Genomic DNA, 21,091 nt, shown 5'->3' on the forward strand with positions numbered 1-21,091 from the left:
CATTGGACAGCTCTTAGTCACATATGGCCACATCTATCTGCAAGGAAAGTTTGGCTTTGTGCCCAGCTAAAACTCAGGGTGGTGGGTTTGGAAGGATGAGACAGCACATACCCAAGTATTAGTCTCTGACAGAGTGTGAAGTAGATTTCAGCAGAGATCTGAAATGAATGAGGGAATCGTGAATCTCTGGGAGAAGAGTTTTTTGGAAATAGCAAGAAGAAATAGCAAAGAAGTTTTCATTCTATGAACTATTGACTACTTCCTATCTTTATCTTTCTCCCTCTGTAACTTTGTTCAAGAGCTAACATATGAAAGTGTCTAGCACATAAGTGGCCATGTATTTCTTTGTTTATGCTATTCCAGGAAATACTCTTTTGATTGTATTTATCAATTCTCAGCTGATACTCTTTATCTTTCATGAAATCTCAGGTCATCTCTCTTGCCTCTGAGTGCTTTGTAACTGTCCTATGTCAGTTATTGCCTTTTTTATAAATAATTTCCTATATTAAAGTGACATATTATACTCTAGATTTCTTGAAGGCAGAAATATACAATGTTTATTAAACTGGATTGTCAGATATTTATTCTAGAAAAATAATTCTTGGTATACTTTCACTCCACTCTGATGTACTCAAGAATTGAGAATAAAGTAATGTGTCATTTGAAATGTAAATATCATTCACAAATGAAAGGGAAACTGAGTATATTTTCTTTGTTACAGATAAATACTGCAACAAATGTAGCTGACTTAAACTCAGTTATGAGTGAATACTATAACTACTTCGAACTTATTGGATGTCTAAGGCTTATAACATCATTAAGTGATAAATATATATTGGCAAAAGACATTCTTGTTTACCATGTAATTAAGAGAGTACAAGCACCTTTTGAGAGGTAAGTTATTTATATGTGAAATATTCTCTCAAATTACAGATTCAAATTGGCTAATTGTCTTATAATGTGAAATATAGTTGATAAAAACAAATGCTATTTTAAAATAATGCTTTAAAACTAACTTGTTAAGGATGATTTCTGTTCTGACCATTCTATATAGAATTGCAAAAATGTATGATGCTTAGGTAGGAAAGTAATTATTATCTCAATTTATAATTATTTTTCTAAATACAAATTATTTTAAAAATTCTTACCACATAAGCTAACTATTTCATCTCTATTCATTTAATAACTATATATTGAGCAACTGTCATCCCATGGGTAAAATAGGTACTGGGCATTCTTTGATAAACAGAGTAGATGTGATTCTTGCTCTTTAGTTTGCAGCACTAGTCTTCAAACTTTTTGTTCTAATAACACTTGAAAGAAGTTTGAAAACATATATATGTCCTCATACTCTTCTATTTTTTAATAATGGAAAATATAAAATAAATATGAAAGTAGGCAGAATGGTACATCATGTAATCATCATCCAGATCTAACAATTATTAATCAACCTGTGGCCAATCTTGTTAATGTATCCTATCCTTGTTATTATTTTCAGGCAATTACCAGACATCATATTATCAAAAATGATCTTTTTTTAAAATTTCAGTAGCATTAACTCACAGATTTAAATATAATTGTGTTTACAACTGTTCAGTTATTATCCTTACTGAAGTTCAAATTGTTTCATCTTTGGCCAGTATAAGCCTTTTTATGTTGTTTCTTTGAGTTTTTTTGATGTTGACCCTTAACGGTCATTAATAACAATCTTTCTATATGGTATGACAACATGTTTCAGTCTCTTTTGTCATTCTGGCTTAAAGAACCTTTGTTTCTTTGAATGGGAAATGGTATTTCAAAACTACAACCTGGACACTAGGGATGCTCATTTTTGCCAGGTTGATCATTGTTTCTAGGTCTTTTTAGTGGACCAAAACTAGGAACTACCGGGATTTTTGGTTTGTTTTGTTTTGATATTTTAAGATAAAATATATCATGAGTTTATACTGACACTTTTAATTCACTACCACAAGGTTTTTAACTTTTTCTTTGTACCATGTTGAAAATCTCAGTTCTCAAAGGCACTGGAGAATTAGATTGTGAAATAATTACTCAATTGACTTAGTCCACATTTTATAAACAATAGTTTCAGAATAACAATACCAACATTATCACCAATAACAATATTATTGAAAACAGGTTTAAATTATTATTTTTTTGTTCTAGGGCCATGTAGTCAAATTACATGTGTTTGAAATTGTGTTTGAAAGTGATTTGTAATAGTTTTTTTCTGGGTTGTTACACTACTAACTGGTTCCACATTTTTTTCATTTTTTAATTTTTAGTATTAGCGATTTTTATTAAAATTTTTAAAACGTAAAATATTTGCATGGTTCCAAAGTCAAATCTATAATAAAAGTATACTGAAAGAACTCAGCTCTATGCTAAAATTGTATTCAAAGAAGTATAGTTTTCATTCTTATTGCATCTGCCTTCTACTCCTTATGAAGAAATCATTTTAATGGTTTTTATTGTTTATCCTTCCAATGTGTTTTTAAATGATAGCAGATAAATATATGAGTATATTTGTACTCATTTCTCTTATTAGATAAGATACCATACACTCTTTTTTTCTACTTATTTTTTATTTAACAATATATTCTGGAGATCACTCCATGGTAGTAAATAAATATAATCAATCTGTTTTAGAGTTCTACAGAACTCCATTGTCTGGATATGTCATTTTTTCAACCAGTTTCCTATTGGTGGACATTTGGGATGTCATGACACTTTTACAAATTAAAATATGACACCATAAACTTAGTTTCAGAGGATATAATTTCCAATATATTTTTAATATTGCATTTTAAAATAACTCAATCTTTTAAATGTAGCCAAATGTCCTCCAACTTTAAGACTCTTTAATAAAATTTTCTTATGAACAGAATTACCATTTATAATTATGGTTAATACACAGAATACACAGAATAATCCAATTTAGTATAAATTTTGATGTGGTTATTTTTAAATGATTTAAAATGCATCTCTTAACAAGGTATACACAATACTTTTTTTCCTTAAGATGTATCTGCAGATGGATTTTTCTTATTGCTAAGTCAGAATTCACCATTGTTTATTTCTCTTATGTTTTGTTTTGTGTTTATAGATACGACTATTCTAGATGTCAGGAAAGGCTTCTCTATCTACATAAGTGGTGTTTAAATTAAAATCAAATGATAAATAGGAGTTTGGCAGATAAGATGAAGAGAACAAGAGAAAAGGCTTAATAATCTCTCCTATGTAAAAGATAAAAAAATCATACAGCAAAAACAATCTTCTAATTATATATGAGCTCATAGCAAAAGAGTTCTACATATGTCAGAAATAACAAGGAAACCAAAAGCCAAATTACCATAACTGTCATATGAAATCAAAACCCTCAGTTTCCCCAAACTTGGGTTGACATCCTGCATACACCCCAATCTGAAGCAAAGAAATTAACCAAGTAATTGGTTTTAGGATTCATAGCGCTTGTAGAGTACCAGGCAGAAGCAAATACATAGCAGCTGTGTAGAAAAATGTCTACAGCCTGAGACTAATGGGAATGCTAGAGAAGAGGATTATAGGAAGAGAAAACACACAACCATCCAAAAAAGCAAGTATTGGGAATAGCACTCAAGTATCTAAATAACAAAAATTGAATGAAATAAAATACCACTACAGTGATTTAAAAGAGAAAACAATTGGGGGGGGGGGCAGAAAATGAATCAAATAATACTTCTCCATTAAAAAATGGTCACAGACTTCAGTTCTGGATAACATGGAATCGACACACTTCTCTCTATTCCTTCTGCTAAGTTAGATTAAAAACTCTGGATATTATGTATAAAACAAACATAAGACTGAAAGGTGAAGAGGTAAAAGCAGACTAGCTGGGGATCTCAAGACCCAAGGAGCAACACAGCCGAACAGAAGAAATCTAGACATTCTCATATGAAGCAAAACAAAGAAAATTTGTACTAGCAGACCTACTACCCTAAAAGAATGCCTATAGGAATCTTTTGAAGCAAAAAGAAATTATTAAGGTTGGAATCTTGGAACATCAGGAAGGAAGAAAAAATTAAAAGAATAAAAGCGTGTTTCTTTCGCTTGCATTTTCTAAATTATGTTTGATATTTGAGGCAAAAATTATAACATTTCATAATGTTCACAATGTATGTAGAAGAAATATTTAGGAAAATACGTTATAAACGGAAAGACAGACTTAAAGGGAAGTAAGGCTTGTAAAATTTTGACACTAGTCGACTGTTGTATTTTTTAAAACTACAACGAGATACGCTTAACAGCACTATAGATAAAAATAGAATCTGAAGAATTCAAGTAACTCACAAGAGGACAAGAAAAAGGAAACAAAAATAATCATGGAACTAAAAAATAGGTAATTGTTAAGTGCTAGGCAGTTGAAAACTAGTGATCTGAAAGAGGAATAAGGATATTCATAACAGAAAAAAAGATTGAAAACAAGAGGTGTCATGAAAGATGAAGAGCACCCACACATATATTTAACTAAACAAGATGGAGGCAGGGCAATATTATAGAAAATGCTGCTTGAATAGTTCCTCAGGTTCATGGGGCTTGATGAGCCAAAGTAGTGTGCTTTGTGCTAAAACTGCATTCTGAGCAAAAATACGTTGTAAAAATGAAGTGTCAGTTATACTGAAGCAGTGTTTTTAGTAATGTCAACAATGAAAATAGCTATGGTAATAACTTCACAGAACTAGTTACATTATCATTCAAGAGTGAGGAGGAATAAAAGACATTGTGGGATGTTTACTTCTAAAGGTTTAATAAAATATATACTTAAGAAGGAAATTGAATCCAGAAGGGAAAAGTAAAATTCAAGAAGCAGCAGTGCGCACAGAAATGGGAAAAACCTGAATAAATAAAAATAAGCATTTGCCATTAATAAAACAACTAAATTTTGGTAAGAAATGGTTAAAATAATTAAAATGTTAGAGAAAAATTAATGTGTGTTATTGGATTTATTGTTTTAAGGGACTTGCATTTTGAGGTAATACTGGGAAAGCATTAATTAGCTCTAGCTTGTTAAATCAGGTATATATCTTCTAAGAGGAAATTCTAAAATAACAGAATTAGAGTCTGTAATTTCCAATTTGGTAGGGATCAGAGAAGAAATAAAACATTTAATCTTATAATATACAGGAAATAGGCATAAAAGCAAGCATACACATTCAGAGAAAGCACACTATAAAGTAGAAAAATGATCTAAATAGATTGGTGATTATAATAGATGTTAATAGCTTAAACTCTTGTATTAAAAGAAATTGCATTTTAAATAAATGACTTTAAAGGAAAATAAAAAATTAATGAGATTCTAATTCTCTTTTTAAAAATCTTGTCCTTAAATGATCGTAATAATAGTATTAAAAAGAACAGATTCTTTAGGAACATTAAACAGTCTTGAATCTATTTATACCTAACAACATAGCCTCAAAATATGTAAAGCAACAACTGACAGAATAACCCTGAGAAATTGTTAATTATGCTGTAATAGCGAGATGTCTTAAACATAGGTCTCTTAGGAGTTAATAGTTTAATCACAAATAATTAGGGTCTAAAATAGCACTGAATAAAAGTATCACTTTTGAAGAGGGTTTATAGGTTTATAAAAAGAATTAAGGCAAATACAACATTAAAAATTCTTTAGTGTATCCTGCTAATAGATCAAAGGAGAAAAAATATACAATCATACAATTTTAGATAGAGAAAAAGCATTTGATACATTTAAACATTTATACATAATTTTAAACTAACAATTTGAAGTGCCATTATAAAGAATATCTTCTAAACATTTAGCAAACATTATCTCTAATGGTGAAATGTTACAGGCATTCCGCTTAAGACTATGACAAGTCTAGGATACACATCATTATCCCTTTCCATTGCCACAATATGCTGGAGGTCCTAGCAGAGCAACAGAGAGAAATTGGTAAAGACAACTGATTGTACAGGATGGAACTAAAATTTTAGGTAGCATAGGAAGAGTGAGGACTGTTAAGAGCTTTAAGTGCTATAGGTCTTTGTATTGTTCAGGAAGAAGGTAAATACAGTAGTCCCCTCCACCCCATTCACAGCTTCGCTTTCCTCAGTTTCAGTTACTCTTGGTCAACAGCGGTCCGAAAATATTAAATGGAAAAATTCCAGAAATCATAAGTTTTAAATTGCACATAGTTTTGAGTAGAACAATGAAATTTCGCACTGCCTGAGATGCGAATCATCCCTTTGTCCAGTGTAACTACTCTATGTATACTACCTACCTGTTAGTAGCCATCTTGGTTTTCAGATGGACTGTCAATAGTATTGCAGTGCTTGTGTTCAGGTAAATAACCCTCACTTTACTTAATGGCCTCAAAGTGCAAGAGTAATGATGCTGGCAATTTTGATATGCTCAGAAGAAGCTATAAAGTGCTTCCTTTAAGTGGAAAAGTGAATGTTCTTGATCTTAATAAGGAATAAACAAAAATGGTGAGATTGCTAAGATCTACAGTAAAAATGAATCTTCTGTGAAATTGTGAAGAAGTTTTGCTGTCACACCTCAAACTGCAAAAGTTACAGCCATGGTGCATGAAAACTAAACTAAGATTAAATTTGTGCATGGAAGACATGAACAGAAAACGTGTTCTGATTGACGGCAACATGTTACACCACAAAGCATTGAGTCTATACGAAGACTTTAAGCAAGGATCTCCTGAAACAAGTAACACCGAGCCATTTACTGCAAGTAAGGGATGGTTACACAGATTCAGGAATAGGTTTGGACTGAAAAATATAAAAATTACTGGAGAGGCTGTGTCTGCCTATGAAGAAACTGCTGCCACATTTCCAGCAGAGTTGAAGTTGACTAGTAAGGAGAAAGGTATTTATGTATAGGAAAAAACATAGTATGTATAAGGTTCAATACTATGCACAGTTTCAGGCTTCTGTTGGCGATCCTGGAACATATCCCCAGAGGATAAGGGGGAACTGCTGTACATTGATTCACTTTAGATTTTAAATATGCCTATTAAAATCTTGAGAAGCTACTATTTAAAAAATAATTAGTATAACTTAAAATAGAAGGATATTGGAATTTTAAAAAATCAATACAAAAAGCAGGAAGGAATAAAAAAAACTTTTTGAAGGCAGTACAGTTGCCCAAAATAAAGTGATAGAAATAGTTTCCAAATATATAAATTACAATAAGTGAAAATAACTCTCAAAGAAGCAAGTTGCAGAAAAATAAATATACAGTATGGTACCAATCATAGAAAGTTTCAAAACAATCACAGCAATTCTAGTTATTTTCTAGGGGTACATATATATAGTGAAACTAAAATGAAATGCAGGCTAAAGTAAAAGTTTCAGGATAGTAGGTAAATAACAATTTCAAATAGTTTTGTTTGTAAAGGGAGAGAAGAAAGAGTGATGGGTGGGTAGGATTTAGTTGAGTAAATATTTTTTAAAAATCTGAGCAAGCATAACAAAACGTTAAGTATCTCTTTAAATCTAGTGACAGTTTGTGGTTTTGTTATTTCCTGAATTTTTATGTAAGCTTGAAATATTTCATAATTAAAAGTAAAATTTTAAGGGTGAACTTAAGTTTGGCTAAAATTTGCTTCAAAGGTAAGCTGAAGGTAAAAGTTAAAGGCAAGAAAGAAAAGCAAGGATGGGATAATGGAGGGCCCTGGAAGCCATGTTAAAGAGTTTGGATTTCGTTTCATGGACAAGAGTGTGTGTCAATTTCCTTTGGCTGCTGTAAAGAAAATGTCACAAACTGAGTGGCTTAAAACAGCAGAAATTTATTCTCCCACAGTTTTGGAGGCTCAAAGTCCAAAATCCAGGTATCGGCAAGGCTATACTCTTTCTGAAAATTTAGGAGGACAGTCTGTTCTTTGCTTCTTCAGCTTCTGAAAGTTCCTGTCAGTACTTGGCTTGTGGTTGGATAACTCACATTCTCTAAATCTATATCACATGGCCTTTTCCTCTCTGTGTGTCTCTTGTAAAGACACTTGTCATTGGATTTATAGCCGGCCCGGGTAATCTCGATAGGATATCACAAGATCTTTAATTATATCTGCTTAGGCCATTTTTCTAAATAAGGTAACATTCATAGGTTTTAGAGAATAGGATGTGGACATATCTTTTGGGAGATATCCATTCAGCCTACTTCAGGATGAATGACAGTATTGGGATTTATTTCTGGCACATACCTGTGGCTATAGCATGGAAATTGAACTTTGAAATGAACATATCTGGTACAACAGTTCCTCTGCAAGTAGTTTGTAATACAGTGGTAATGGGTATATGGAGAAATGGGCAGGTATAAGAAATTTCAGAGAGGAGGATTCATAGGACTTGGCAATTGGGAAGGGTTAAAGATGACTTTCAGATTTAACTGTACTAATTTGACAGATAATGGAGGCATTTACTGTCACTTATGGTTCAGATTTTGGTAGTAAGAAATAGCTTTCTTTTGGATGTAATAAGTTTGGGTGCTTGGCGTACATGGTACCGAGTAGTCTGTTGGATATATTTCTGGGCTGAGATAACATACATCTGCTAAATAAAGCCATGGAGAAATTGGCATTGTTAGAGATTCATGAGGGAAAAAACAGCAATATTTTAGGTAAAGAAATAAGAAGCTTTTTGTAAGAGATTGAAAGATCTGTCTAGAGGAAAAAGGGGAAACCAGGAGACTGGTGCCGTAGAAAAGAATATTCATGAACTTCTTAAGGGCAGTTTTTCCTGATATGTAGACAAGTGGAGGAAAAGTGAATAGGAAATTAAGAAATGGAGACAATGAATGTAGATAAACCATTCAAGTAGGTTCTCGCAAAGGAAAACAGATGGAATTGAGTGAATTTTTTTCCTTATTCAAGGATGGGAAAAACAAGCACATTTACATGCTCTTGAGGAAGAGCCAATAGAAAGGAAGGTGAATCAGTGTGTAGGGTACCTGGAGAGGTGGGTAGGGAGTCCAGAACCACAGGCAGGGCTTAGTCTGATAGACAAAAATGGTACCTTCCTTCCTTTGCTTACTAGCGAGATAGTGCCTTTAAAAACAATTCATTTGTTATTTGTAATTTGTTAATTATGCATTCATAGTTTGTTCATTTCCTATTGGATTGTTCTTTATAAAAATGATTTGCATTTTTGTACATTACGTTAGTTTTCTGCTATGTATATAAAATATTTTCTCACTGTTTTATCTTTGTTAATTTCTTTTTAGCAATACATAATGTTTAAATTTTTATGTGGCTAGGGTTTATCACTCTTTGCAATCTCTAAGAAACTTCATTTTTATACTAACTAGCTTTGAAATGTAAAATACTTCAGATGTCTTTTTTTCTCTTAATAAAAATTATTGGCTTAATTTTAAAACTAAAGCAAAATGTCACCATATAAAACAATCTTCATATTAATATATTTGCTTATTACTGATTTGAAAGTATATCATGTATAGTATACCCATATTTTTATCTTTTTCCTCATATCTATGTATATATGGTAGTAAATTAGCTAGAAATGTTAATTCCCTATTGTAATACCAAACACATGTATGAATGTTGGCTCATTACTTTTCTTCTCTTAAGTTTTAAGCAGGGTCTGAAAACTCTTGGTGTTTTGGAGAAAATTGAGACTTATCCGGAAGCATTTTATGGCATCTTTTGTCATAAACCTGAGAATCTTTCCGCAAAAATCCTTAGTGATCTTTTTACAGTACACGCATTACCTGATGCACAAGCTTTGGGGTTTTGGAACAGTTATGTACAGGCCGTTGAGGGTATGTGAATGTTTTGTTTTTAGCTAACTCTGTTAGAATGTTTATTTCAGGATATTAGTTTATTTGAGTTTTGCTTTTTGATAATATGACTTTTCGTCTGTTAATTCCATATTTACAAAACATTTCAAACAAGTTTATGTGACTGAGTTGAAAGTGATGAGGAAGCTTTACAGAGTAAAGTTATATTTTGCAATTTGTTTTCCTCTAGATAATTTGAGGTTTTGAAAGGCATCCTTCCTAGGAATTTTAAATATATGAGTGATTAACACTGCATAAAATATCTGAAAGCTAATTGTTTATTTCCTCTCTTTCAAATTTAAGTTAAATTGAATTATTCTTTGTCCATTGGTTAGGGCTATGATAATGATATTCATCATTGAGCATTAGCAATGTAAAATAATTTTGTTTAATAGAGTGAGAAAAATTTAACTTTTAGTTTAATTTTAACAAGGTTGTTTTACACCATTTATTTTTTCTCTGCATTTGTTGAACTAGTTTGTCAAATAGTGATGATGTAGAAGTTGTTTAAAATTGTTTTTAGTATCATATCCCAAAAAGATGGAGTTTCAAAACCTACTGAACCTCTTGGACTCTGTGATAATTTCATATTAGAGAAAGCATTAAAATATACAGTGAGTAGTTCAACTAAATGATCTTGTGAGTCCTACTTTGAGATTCAAATAAACATTTGTTGATTATACTGTTTTCCTTACATACTACATTTGACTTAGTGATTTAGTTTGCCCAAAATAAATATGAGAGTCTCTGCTTTTCAACACTCCAGGCTAGTTGGGGATGAGTCTATGATAGCAGCAATAGATAATGAATTTATTTTTCTTTTTCTCCTTTTGATAAACTTTTTAGATGGTAAAACTGCAACAACAATGGAAGATATTCTTATTTTTGCAACTGGTTGCAATTCTATTCCACCTGCTGGATTTAAACCTACTCCTTCAATTGAGTGCCTTCATGTGGATTTTCCCGTTGGAAACAAATGTAATAACTGTTTAGCTCTTCCAATCACCAATACATATAAAGAATTTCAAGAAAAAATGGACTTTTCCATAAGAAACACTCTAAGACTAGAAAAAGAAGAAAGTTCTCACATTGAACACTAAGATGTTTTGAACAAAGACATCCTTCTTTAAAAGCTGCTCTTGATACTTTTTGTTTCAGAAATCTGTCCATCATCACTTTTGAACAAACTTGTCAGCTTCTTGGGCCAATAAAATTTATGATGTGAACATAAAAGAATGTTTTGGCCATTTAAGCTAAAAATTTTTTGTTAAGGTGAAAGTTGATGTTTTTCTATTAATATACATGCTTCATAAACTTCAATATAAATACTTTTAGAATGGCTGTACAGACTTCAAGTATAGTAGCATGGTATATATAAGACAAAACGTATACTCGCTGTTTTTGTAAATCTGGATTAGTATTAGGATGCCACAATTATTTCTCTAGCTTTATGCAATTTCCAAATTATTATTTTAAAGTATTAAATAGAAAAGCTAATTGATAAATCCTGTTACATAAATCAAAGACATATATTCTGGGGTATGGGTTATATGTATCCTTTTCTAGGATGGCATGAAATTCGTTGTTAAAAGTGTTTCTAGATTATTGATTTATATTAAAATAGACGTACACTGCAATTAGATTATGCCTAATGGGAAGTATTACATAAAAATTTATTACATAAATTGCACAAATATTCTACAATCTATGGACATTCCATAGTCTTAAAAACACTTTTGAGGTGGATAAAATATAGTTGAAAATACCTAAAAGTGTCTTCTTTAAAGCCTTGGCTTTAATCATAGGATTTTTTCTTTTCGGTATTAAACCACATTATGTCTGATCCATAATTATTTTAGGTATCTGATATCTATGAGTTGCCATGTGATAGGTTTGGCTATTTGACAGTTATTTATTATTGAGATGGTTGTAAGATAGGTAAGCTGGCACCATTGCATTATATAGCTATCTTCTTTGCTCTTGAAAGGTATCTGTTATGATATAGGCAATGTAGAAACATGTAAGAAAGAAATACAAATAGAATGAAAAATCCACTCTGATTTCACCATGCAGAATTTACTGTTTGTGTATTTTTCTATAAACTTGTTTCCTTTTTTAACTTTATTAATGTTACTATAAGTTAAAGAATACCTAAGTAACAAGAAACCACATAATAACAATTTAAAGGTATATAGTCCCATAGTCACACCCCCAGTTTATACGCTTGCAAAAGAAGAAATGAGAAAAGTCTAATATCCCTAATCTATTAGCAAATATAAATGGGTTTTCTACCAAAGTAAATCATATGAGAAGCTAATTGCTTGGTCGTAACCACATTTTTCTTGATACAAATGCAGGTATCAGCTATCATAATCTCATTCTTCCCAAGAAACATCCTTAAGTTATTGATATTTTTAAAGAAAACAACATAATTGATTTGGTACTGGCAATATATCTCAATTTCAAAGGCAAACTAAGACATAATCCTAGTGTAGTTTTCTTTTACTAACAGACTCAGCAAATAAAAGTTTCACTTTCATTTGAAGTTTTTAAGAACATTAAGCAAGGGATTCCTTTGTCTTGTGTTGAATTTAGATTATTGAAAGTAATTAAAGGGCCTGTAATATAAACCTCAAACTTGCCATATACCTTTTATTCCAAATATGTTGATAAATTGGATATTTTATTTCTTAACCTATCTAGTTTTTATAAAATTTAAAAAGCCATTAAACCAATCCAAACCACAAAAGCTAATTTAAGCTATGTTGTGGCTATTTGTAGTTTTTATTAATTTCCTTACCGTGGTTAAATAAAGCTGATGAGCACTCACTCGCTTTTTGGGTGGGGAGGGATGGGACGGAGGCGTCATGCTTGGTTTGGCTATAATTAAAAACAGTATTTCAGTTCCTCTTTTCACTTATTTTATGGGTAGACAGGGCCTTAGGGATTAGGTGGTATAAATAATAATTTAAGATATTCATGTTTTAAAGTGAAGCATAAATATTCATATCAAAAAATATTTTCTGGTTTTAATGATGTTGCATTAGTATGATTTTTTGAGATTAATCTGTATTGTCAGGACACATCAGAGAAACCTGTAGGTTATTTATTTTCTGCAGTGTTACTATGTCAAATGGTATTGTGATTGTTCTTTTTCTTTTCATTGTTATAGCCAGTGCACAATTCTTAGTGATGCTGATTTTAAAAAGGAATCATGCTATAAACCTTTATAAATGGGTATATGTATTTCTTAAATATTTCAATCCTCTGAATGCCGTATGTTTCAAGCTTGTTTTTTATTGCTCTCAGTATCAAGAAAAACCTGAAATTTGCCTATCATGCATCTACTGTTAATGGTGTTTAGTTAGTTTTATATTGTTTTTAAGTAGTTTTTAAACTTTTTGGAGTGTGAAGTTCATCTGAAAGCCTATTATAATTCTCTGCTATTCTTATAGTTGGCTGTTTTAATATTTAAGGTAAAGATTCTTAAAATAGCATCAGAAAGTAGCTTATGATTTTGTATTTTGTCATATTTAATTTCTATATTATGAATAAGCCATTTTTGTTTGGGTCAAGTAAAAAGCCTTCATTTGATTACTAACCTGAAATCACTTTGGTCTCTACTTTATACCAAAACTTTTTATAATTTTTTCCCCTAATTGTATGGAAGCTAGTGGAACTTTTGTACTCAATGCTAAATGCTAAGTAGAGTATCATACATAAGTTTTCTCAGTGACTTCTTTTAGCATTGTCATTATAAGAAAATGATTAGAACAAGATTCTATTTATAAATATGTGATCTTTATATGGTGATTATCACATTTCATTGTTATTTTTATAATAAGCTATTAAACTTGTTTTATGTTTCAAGTAATGCAATATAAAGCATAAGAACACATTGAATGATGGATTACCCAAATGTGTATTACATGTAGTTTAGGAATATTTGGATTGCTTTTAAGAGACCCAGTTTGCAAGTTCTCATTTTGACTTATCTTTTTCAGTTGCCAAACATATTCCAATACCTACTGTATTGTGCTAGGTGATAGTTTATATGTCAGCATATTTCCTCCCTTTTTTAAAGACATCAGATGTAGCCAAAAAAAAAATGACATTTATAATGAAGTTTTCTAAATAAATGTTTATGCTACTAAATGCAAAGTGCTTATATAAGTATCCTACAAGTAACTTGTTAGGATTTAAAAGAGTTAAGGTTCTGACAGTATTAAATAGATACAAGATCCTTTCCTCTCTACTTCTGAGAGATCCTATAAACAGCTGTTGGTTAACACCTAGGAACCTCTCTTGAATGAGCTGTTCTCAGGTATTCTGTGTTAAAATTATCTATCCCTCAATGTAAAATAATAGTTTGCCAGAATAAATTATTTAAGCCAAAAATCTGCATATGTAATCAATTAAAAGAGTAGAATAAATTAACTGACACTCTGAAGCCACAGTTTGTTTTAATCATTTTTGATTCTAATAATCAAATATAACAAATACCTTAGTCTCAGCCTTACAGACTGTCTACTGCCACTGTTTTTCTGTGGGGCATATTTCCTATACATTTATTGCCCACACTATGTGCACTCCTTCGTCAGGGCAGTTTTTATTTCATATGTATATACCATATATATATGTTAATCATTATCTTAGCATTTTAATATGACTCATAGTCTTAGGAAGAAGTCTGTTGGAGTTGAAATGTTTAGATGATAGATTTGCATTTGGAAGTAGAAGTATCCAAATAAACAACATTTGGTTCTCAGATGTTGGAAGGTGAGAAAGTATATATTTTATATTCCATGGAGACAAAAATGAAGTTGAATCTTCTCATAGGGCAGGAACTGTCATTTCTGTTTAATTACAACACAGCTAGATCATTGGTGATTCCTTCACAATATTGGTTGGTGATAACACTGAGTAAAACAGTATTCCAGTTAATTTCTTAGTGAATAAGCTATAAAAATGAGAGATAATGCAATTCTTAAAGATTGTAGGTTCATAACCTTTACAACCTCTCCCTACTGCTCCCAGCCCCTGGTAACTTTTCTGTTGTTTCCATGAGTTGTTAAAATTTTTAAGATTCCCCATATAAATCATTGCAGTAAGACTTTCAGCTTTAAGATGAATAAGGGCCGAGGATCTAGTATATAATGTGGTGACTGTAGGTCTGAGGATCTAATATATAACAATTGCATTATATAATTGAAATTTGCTGAGAGAACTTAAATGTTCATGTGTGTATGGTGATGGATGTGATAACTAGATGGGGGAATCTTCACAATGTGTATGTGTATATGTATATATATATAATCACAATGTACATTTTAAATATCTTACAATTTTTATGTATATCTTACAAATTTATATAACTTGTCAACTGTACCTCCAGAAAGCTGAAAAATAAAAATTACACAAGAATGTAGATTCACTTCTAGGGCATTTCCTAATGGTGTTAAAAATAAGATCATCTGTCTCGTTTCATAAAAATAAATGACTTTTGTGAAATAGAGAAATTGGTGTTTTACAGAATTGTGGTTTTTGTATAATTGTTAGGATAACTTTTAACTGACTTCTCATAAATTTGAAAGTTGTTTTCAAAGCAGGTTTTGAGGCAAAGGGTCTATATCATTTCAGAATTTGGTGCAACTTCAGAATGTACACACTCAACTGCGAATGCAGTATCATCAGTGAACTCGAACATATGGTAAATGAGTTGTCACTGAATCTCTATTATGGACATCCAATAAAAATCTACGGATTAAATTAGGAATCAGTATTGGATACATTTTGTCATCACATGGCTTCAAGTGTACATTAAAGCACCAGCCCTACCATTTACCCCCTCTCCCCTAAAGTAATGGTTTCTGATTTTACAGTTACCAAAGGGACGAAAGTGGAAAAATAAGTTTGTCATTGTGCACCCTTAAACCCCTAAGTATTTTTACCAGTTTAGAGATCTGTAAAGGACCAAACAGTTCAGTATTATGTTAATTCTATACCATGCTCATACCTACCCTAAGAGCTCAGTTTAAAGCAGCTACCATTTGAGACGCTGTAGCTTAATGAAATAGGAAAAAAAGTTGTATTTCGCAGCTGAAACACACTAACCCACAGTAGGTCTCCGAGATCTGTGGGGAGTTAAGGTGGGAGGGTCGCCCTGGAGGAGGCGGGGTCCAACCTAAAAGAACTTCCTTTGGCCCCGCCCCTCCGGGCTTTGCTTCCGGGGCGGTTGCGGCTGCCACGTCATCTTCGGGCTCTGCCGGCCAGCCGGGCAGTGGATGGTGGGAGCCAAGATGGCGGCGCCTGCAGCAGCTAGTATTCGAGAGAGACAAACAGGTACCGATTTACTTATAACCATCTCCCTACGGTTATGTGCCTGCCGTGGGTATGTCCTTTTCCTATGCTTGTCACCCTCTTTCAGTCGCGGTGCGTACAGCCGAGAGACGGACCTCCAGGAGTTTAATCCAGTTGCTGGAGCATCGAAAGCTCATCCCCCTTTGAGTTTTTAGGGAAGAGATGCCATTGACTTAAGAACTCAGCCCCCTCGTTACTGGTGCAGGAGAAGGGGCTTCGGGTTGCTGTGGTCCTGCCCTTTTCTTTTTACAACTGGGCCTCAAAAAGCCATCACCACAAGATCTGGCAGATGACATTTTTTCCCTCTGTTGCCATCTATGAGGTCTCGGGGCTTGTTTCTGTACATGGTTCAACCCTCTCTCAGTTTAAATGTTAAAAGAGTTTCATTTTCTGGCACTTTCACCGCAGTTACAAAATTTAAGTATTTTCAGAGCAGTGTAACGTTCAACCATTTTTCTCCTTTGGACCAGTATTTTGGGGCTACCTGAAGAAAAATGCCTGGTGATAAAGATTACCTTCTTTAGCCTGCTGGAATAGGATTGAAGAATGTCAAAACAAATGAATTAATTAATAGTTTTCCCATTTTAGCTGTTTGACAAATTAGTGTTTTAAAACTACATATTTCATCTTCAGTAGAGCATAGTTATATAGCTTCCATTTAGACAGTTAAATGTAGTAAAAAAAAAAAAATACATATTTGTTCCCTTGAGCTTTGATATTTTTTCCATCTTAGGTATTTTTAGTTTTGCCTTATTTTTTTGTAAACTTCTGATGACAACTGCATTACACCTGTTAGCTATAAACTAATGATTTACACCTGTTAGCTAATTGTCTTGAAAGTTGGCACGAAGTTCATTCTGAGGAGCTAATAGAAATAAGCCATCAAGAATGTGCATACTTGGAAATTATGTCTCTTGTGATTATGTTCTTTTTGCATAAAAATCTTCTAGGAAAATAATTGATTACAATTAATATAAACTACAGAAGGGATTCTGATTGTGCTTTATTCCTTTGGAATTCAAAGAAAAAATAACAGATTTCAATCTAATAATGACACAGTATATACTGAGTTGTGTTTTGCTTTTCCTAATAGGTAATTTAGTATAATCTATCAGATGAAGTCAAGCATAACTTACATGAAATATATGAAAGTCCAAATAAGATTTGAGGAATATCTGCCATTCATTTTATCAATGCAAATAGAAGCCCCACTTGTCTTTGAGGTATGGTTTTCACAGCTTAATGAAGCTCAGTGAATTAGATATTAAAATACTAAAATAAAGAAAATAAGATGTGAAGGAAGACTCTGTACCAGTACAAAGTTGCTTTTTGAAAAATTAAATTTGGTAGTAATTTTTATATGCAGACACTTTGTAGAATTTAAACTTATAGCATAATTTCGATTTCTATGGAAATAAACTTCATTATAGCAAGATTTCACTTTACTAGATAGGTTATGCCAGATTAATCCATCACCTTAGTACTCTTGTTGAATTCTGTCTTATTTCCAGAGAAAGGTTAACCCCTTTAAATAGCAGAAGTAAACACTTCCTTGATGCCTTTTGAGAATGTTGCTGCTATCATCCAGGTCCAAGCCCAGTATGAATTTCTGCAATAACTGCCTATTTGGTCTCTTTGCTTTTACATCCCTGTTCCCCTTCATTTTTCACAATATTCATATTTGCTCAAAACTTTCCAGCTGCTGCTTGTTTCAATCATTAGAAAAGCCAAAGGGTACTTACAGTGGTCTACAAGGCTCTACATGATCTGATCCCCACTTAACTTTCTGACCTCACTCTCTTCTTTCCTTGAACACACTAGAATATTCCCACCTTAGAGCCTTTTTATTTGTTTCCTTCATCTGGACTATTCTTTCAGAGATATGTGTGGCTCACTCCCTCCCTTCCTCAAATGTTACCTTCTCAGGAGGCCTTTTCCTGGCTATTTAAAATTACACCAAAACTCCCCCTTCTCCCTTCCCTTCCTTTTTTTCTTCATAGCACTTATTGTGATCTCACATACCACATGTTTTTTCTTATTTTGCTATCTCCCCCAACTAGAATGAAAGCTACTTGAGGATAGGTAATTTTTATTCAGTCTGTTTTGTTGAGTGCCAACAGCTAGAACAGTGAGAGCAGTGTCCGACAGATGGTAAATATTCACTAAACATTTGTTGAATGAATAGTAAATGTAGTTGTGTGTATAGAGAATGAGTGAAGAAAACATTCCAGGTAAGGTTGAAACTACATTAACCAAGTTTAAGACTGTAGATAGTATGTTTAGGGCCAATAAAGAAAACTAGTTTGTCATTTCAGTTAAAAGCACTGACTTAAGCCTTTAAGGAGTTACCCTGATGAAAATAAAATTACGTTCTTGTACGTTATTTGAACACAGGCCTTATACTTTATTAACAAATCCACTTTGTCAAAATCCCTATTAAGTCAGCCAAGGGTCAAAGTTGGGGATATTCTACATGGGGCTGTGAAGGCAAATACCTGCTATTACTGGCCTCTTTCATTTGGCTAAGGCCTACCTCTGGAGAACACTGTACACCTGGGGCTCACATGCAGCTCAGGCTGTGGTTCTTCCTACTTGTCCTGTGTCAAGAGTGTGAACAGCTGTTCCTAGAAACAAGCTTTTCTTTCTCAGACCACGAGTTTCAGGGTAGTAGTAGCTGTATCACCTGGAGGTGGGTGGAAGTGCTCTTCTAAAGCACAGGGGGAATATTAATCCTGGAGCACCTATGCCTCCTGTGTTCTTTCAGTTTAAAGTTCCAAAATGTTTTTTGTTTGCATATTTTTTTTTATATAATACCATAAGACCTGTGAGTTTCTGAAGTAGGTGTAAATATTGGCAATGTATGTTATTGGATAGGCATTAGGGACTAACATTTTACCAAAATATTATGTGTGTACACACACATAAATATACAAATATATCACTGAAGTGCAATTTCTTAACCATTTTACCTGCCTCAAGAAACAAGCATTTGATATAAGTTTTTTTTTCCTGGTTAGTGAATTAATATGCTATAAGTTGATACTGAAGTGATTCAAGTATTATATAGTTCTCTGGTAGGAATTGGGCTTGTAGATTATTCTGTATTACTTATCAAAGCCTAACCAAAATACTTTTTAAAATAACCAAGGAGATTTTAGTATTTCTAGTCTTTTAAAAATTATATTACCTAATGAATACCCTCCTTTGAATATTTGGCCATCTCAACTTCATACAGAAGTATATTGAGATTTTTATTTTCCAAGTATATTGGAGTCTGCCGTAACACATGAACAGATGAGCAATAAAAAATACAAAATACTATGCCATATAGAGTGTAACTGGTGTAATTTTAGAAATTGTATATTTTTTAGTAGGAAGTCTCAGTTATATACCATATTGTATATTTTTAGTAAGAAGTCTCAGTTATCTACCGTATCTATGGGAAATTCTCACTTTTTCCATGGCGCTTATATATTAAGCAATATAACTTTTCATTGAATCTGACAAGATAAATTGGTCCTAAAATGTACTCCAAGATAACTAAAAAATAGAACCGTTATATGAAGATTTTGTATATTAATGAAGTAAATATAGAAAATTTTTGTTTTTAGAAAAACTGATCTTTATGATTTCAGTCATATAATAGATAACAGCATCAGTTATCTATTGAGGCCACTGCAAGTTCATGATGGACAAAATTTCTTTTACATCTGTATAAAATGTGTGGGATCATTAGGAGAAATGCAAAAGGCTTCTTTCTGAACATTTTCACATTTTCATCGAGAGACAGATAACTATGTATTTTAGAAAATCCCAAACACATGCCAATTAGCTGTTGATGGTATGCTCTTGCAGAGTCTGACCCTTTTTCTACATATCCAGTCATTTGATCGATCAGGTTTAATAGTGTGATTTGTGCATTTTGTTTTGAGGTAGTAAGTAATGTGCGGGAAAAGTGAAATCCTAAAAAAATGGTGGTATTATTATAATGAGACTTTTTATTTCCAGTGGCTTTGAAACGTATGTTGAATTTCAATGAGACTCATGTTAAAAACAGTACTGGAGAACCAGTATGGAAGGTAAGAGAGTTTATTTTAATGGGGAACTATTTCCTTTTTTTCAGTTCTCATTGGTAGTAATTGGACAGTTTCTTGTTAATACTATACAGTAGCACATTTTAGTTGTAATGCATGAATATTTTATTTTTATTTAACACGGATTCTTAATGTGAATCTTTTTGATGAACATTTTATGGAGTGAGACAGACGATGATAGTAATATTCATCTAGGAAATCTAGCTGACCTCTTAGTCAGACCTCACTGATAGGTCTTCACTCTGGTTGATGTTTTTTGTTCCTTAGCTTTTCAAGTTCAAAATTAGAAAATTGCAAGCTTGTTCAGGGTTAGTCAGACTCAGGGGACTGACTGGTCCATTTTAACCAACTCATGAGAGAGTGATCTGTAAACCAAAATGCTACTTTATTCATTTATGATATATAAAACTATCAGTAAAACTGTTCATTGGACCAGAAAGCAACTTACAATCTTTCTGCTTTGAGAAATGCTGAAAAACCTTTAAAAGTTCCTGTTCTGTGAGCCTCTTCATTCAAAATTTCAAGCTCACTCTCACTCTTTCTTCAGAGATTATAATACAGTTAATTAGGTATAAACTTATTAAAGTTTATAATCACTTTAAACTTCTCTCTTGTTAGGAATTAAATACAAGTCTACTTGATTACAATTTGGGGTGTTTTGAAAACTCATGAGTCCTTATAAGTCCTTTGGGTTAACTCTAAATGTGGTTAAAGTAATCTATATTGAATTCATAGTTTAAGCTTCACCATGTTCCCTAATTTTTTCTTTTCCTTCCTCTTTATTTGTTGGCATCTTCTTATTGCCCCTTGCATAAACTATACTTGTTTATTGTTT

At 32.4% G+C, this 21,091-nt stretch overlaps 2 protein-coding genes across 12 annotated transcripts in view; both read left to right on the plus strand.

Moving 5' to 3' along the window:
* Window positions 1–15,317, plus strand: part of G2E3 (G2/M-phase specific E3 ubiquitin protein ligase) — a 63,835-nt gene extending 48,518 nt beyond the window's left edge. For all 9 annotated transcript variants that reach the window (XM_025043369.1, XM_025043368.1, XM_025043370.1 and 6 more), the window contains 3 exons: window positions 722–894; window positions 9,594–9,784; window positions 10,649–15,317. In XM_025043369.1, coding sequence (XP_024899137.1) covers window positions 722–894; window positions 9,594–9,784; window positions 10,649–10,902 — 618 coding nt within the window. In that variant the 3' untranslated portion in view covers window positions 10,903–15,317. The remainder of the gene's footprint in view (window positions 1–721; window positions 895–9,593; window positions 9,785–10,648) is intronic.
* A 699-nt stretch (window positions 15,318–16,016) lies between these two features.
* Window positions 16,017–21,091, plus strand: part of SCFD1 (sec1 family domain containing 1) — an 87,531-nt gene continuing 82,456 nt past the window's right edge. Inside the window, exons 1-3 of one of the 3 annotated variants that reach the window (XM_015585545.2) lie at window positions 16,067–16,144; window positions 17,256–17,385; window positions 20,171–20,241. In XM_015585545.2, coding sequence (XP_015441031.1) covers window positions 20,185–20,241 — 57 coding nt within the window. In that variant the 5' untranslated portion in view covers window positions 16,067–16,144; window positions 17,256–17,385; window positions 20,171–20,184. Of the gene's footprint in view, window positions 16,145–17,255; window positions 17,386–20,170; window positions 20,242–21,091 lie in introns of those variants that run through there. The other 2 variants (XM_006906855.3, XM_015585546.1) reach the window with 2 other exon arrangements.

The sequence above is a fragment of the Pteropus alecto genome, unplaced genomic scaffold, assembly GCF_000325575.1.
Source record: "Pteropus alecto unplaced genomic scaffold, ASM32557v1 scaffold171, whole genome shotgun sequence".
Taxonomy (NCBI): Eukaryota; Metazoa; Chordata; class Mammalia; order Chiroptera; family Pteropodidae; genus Pteropus; species Pteropus alecto.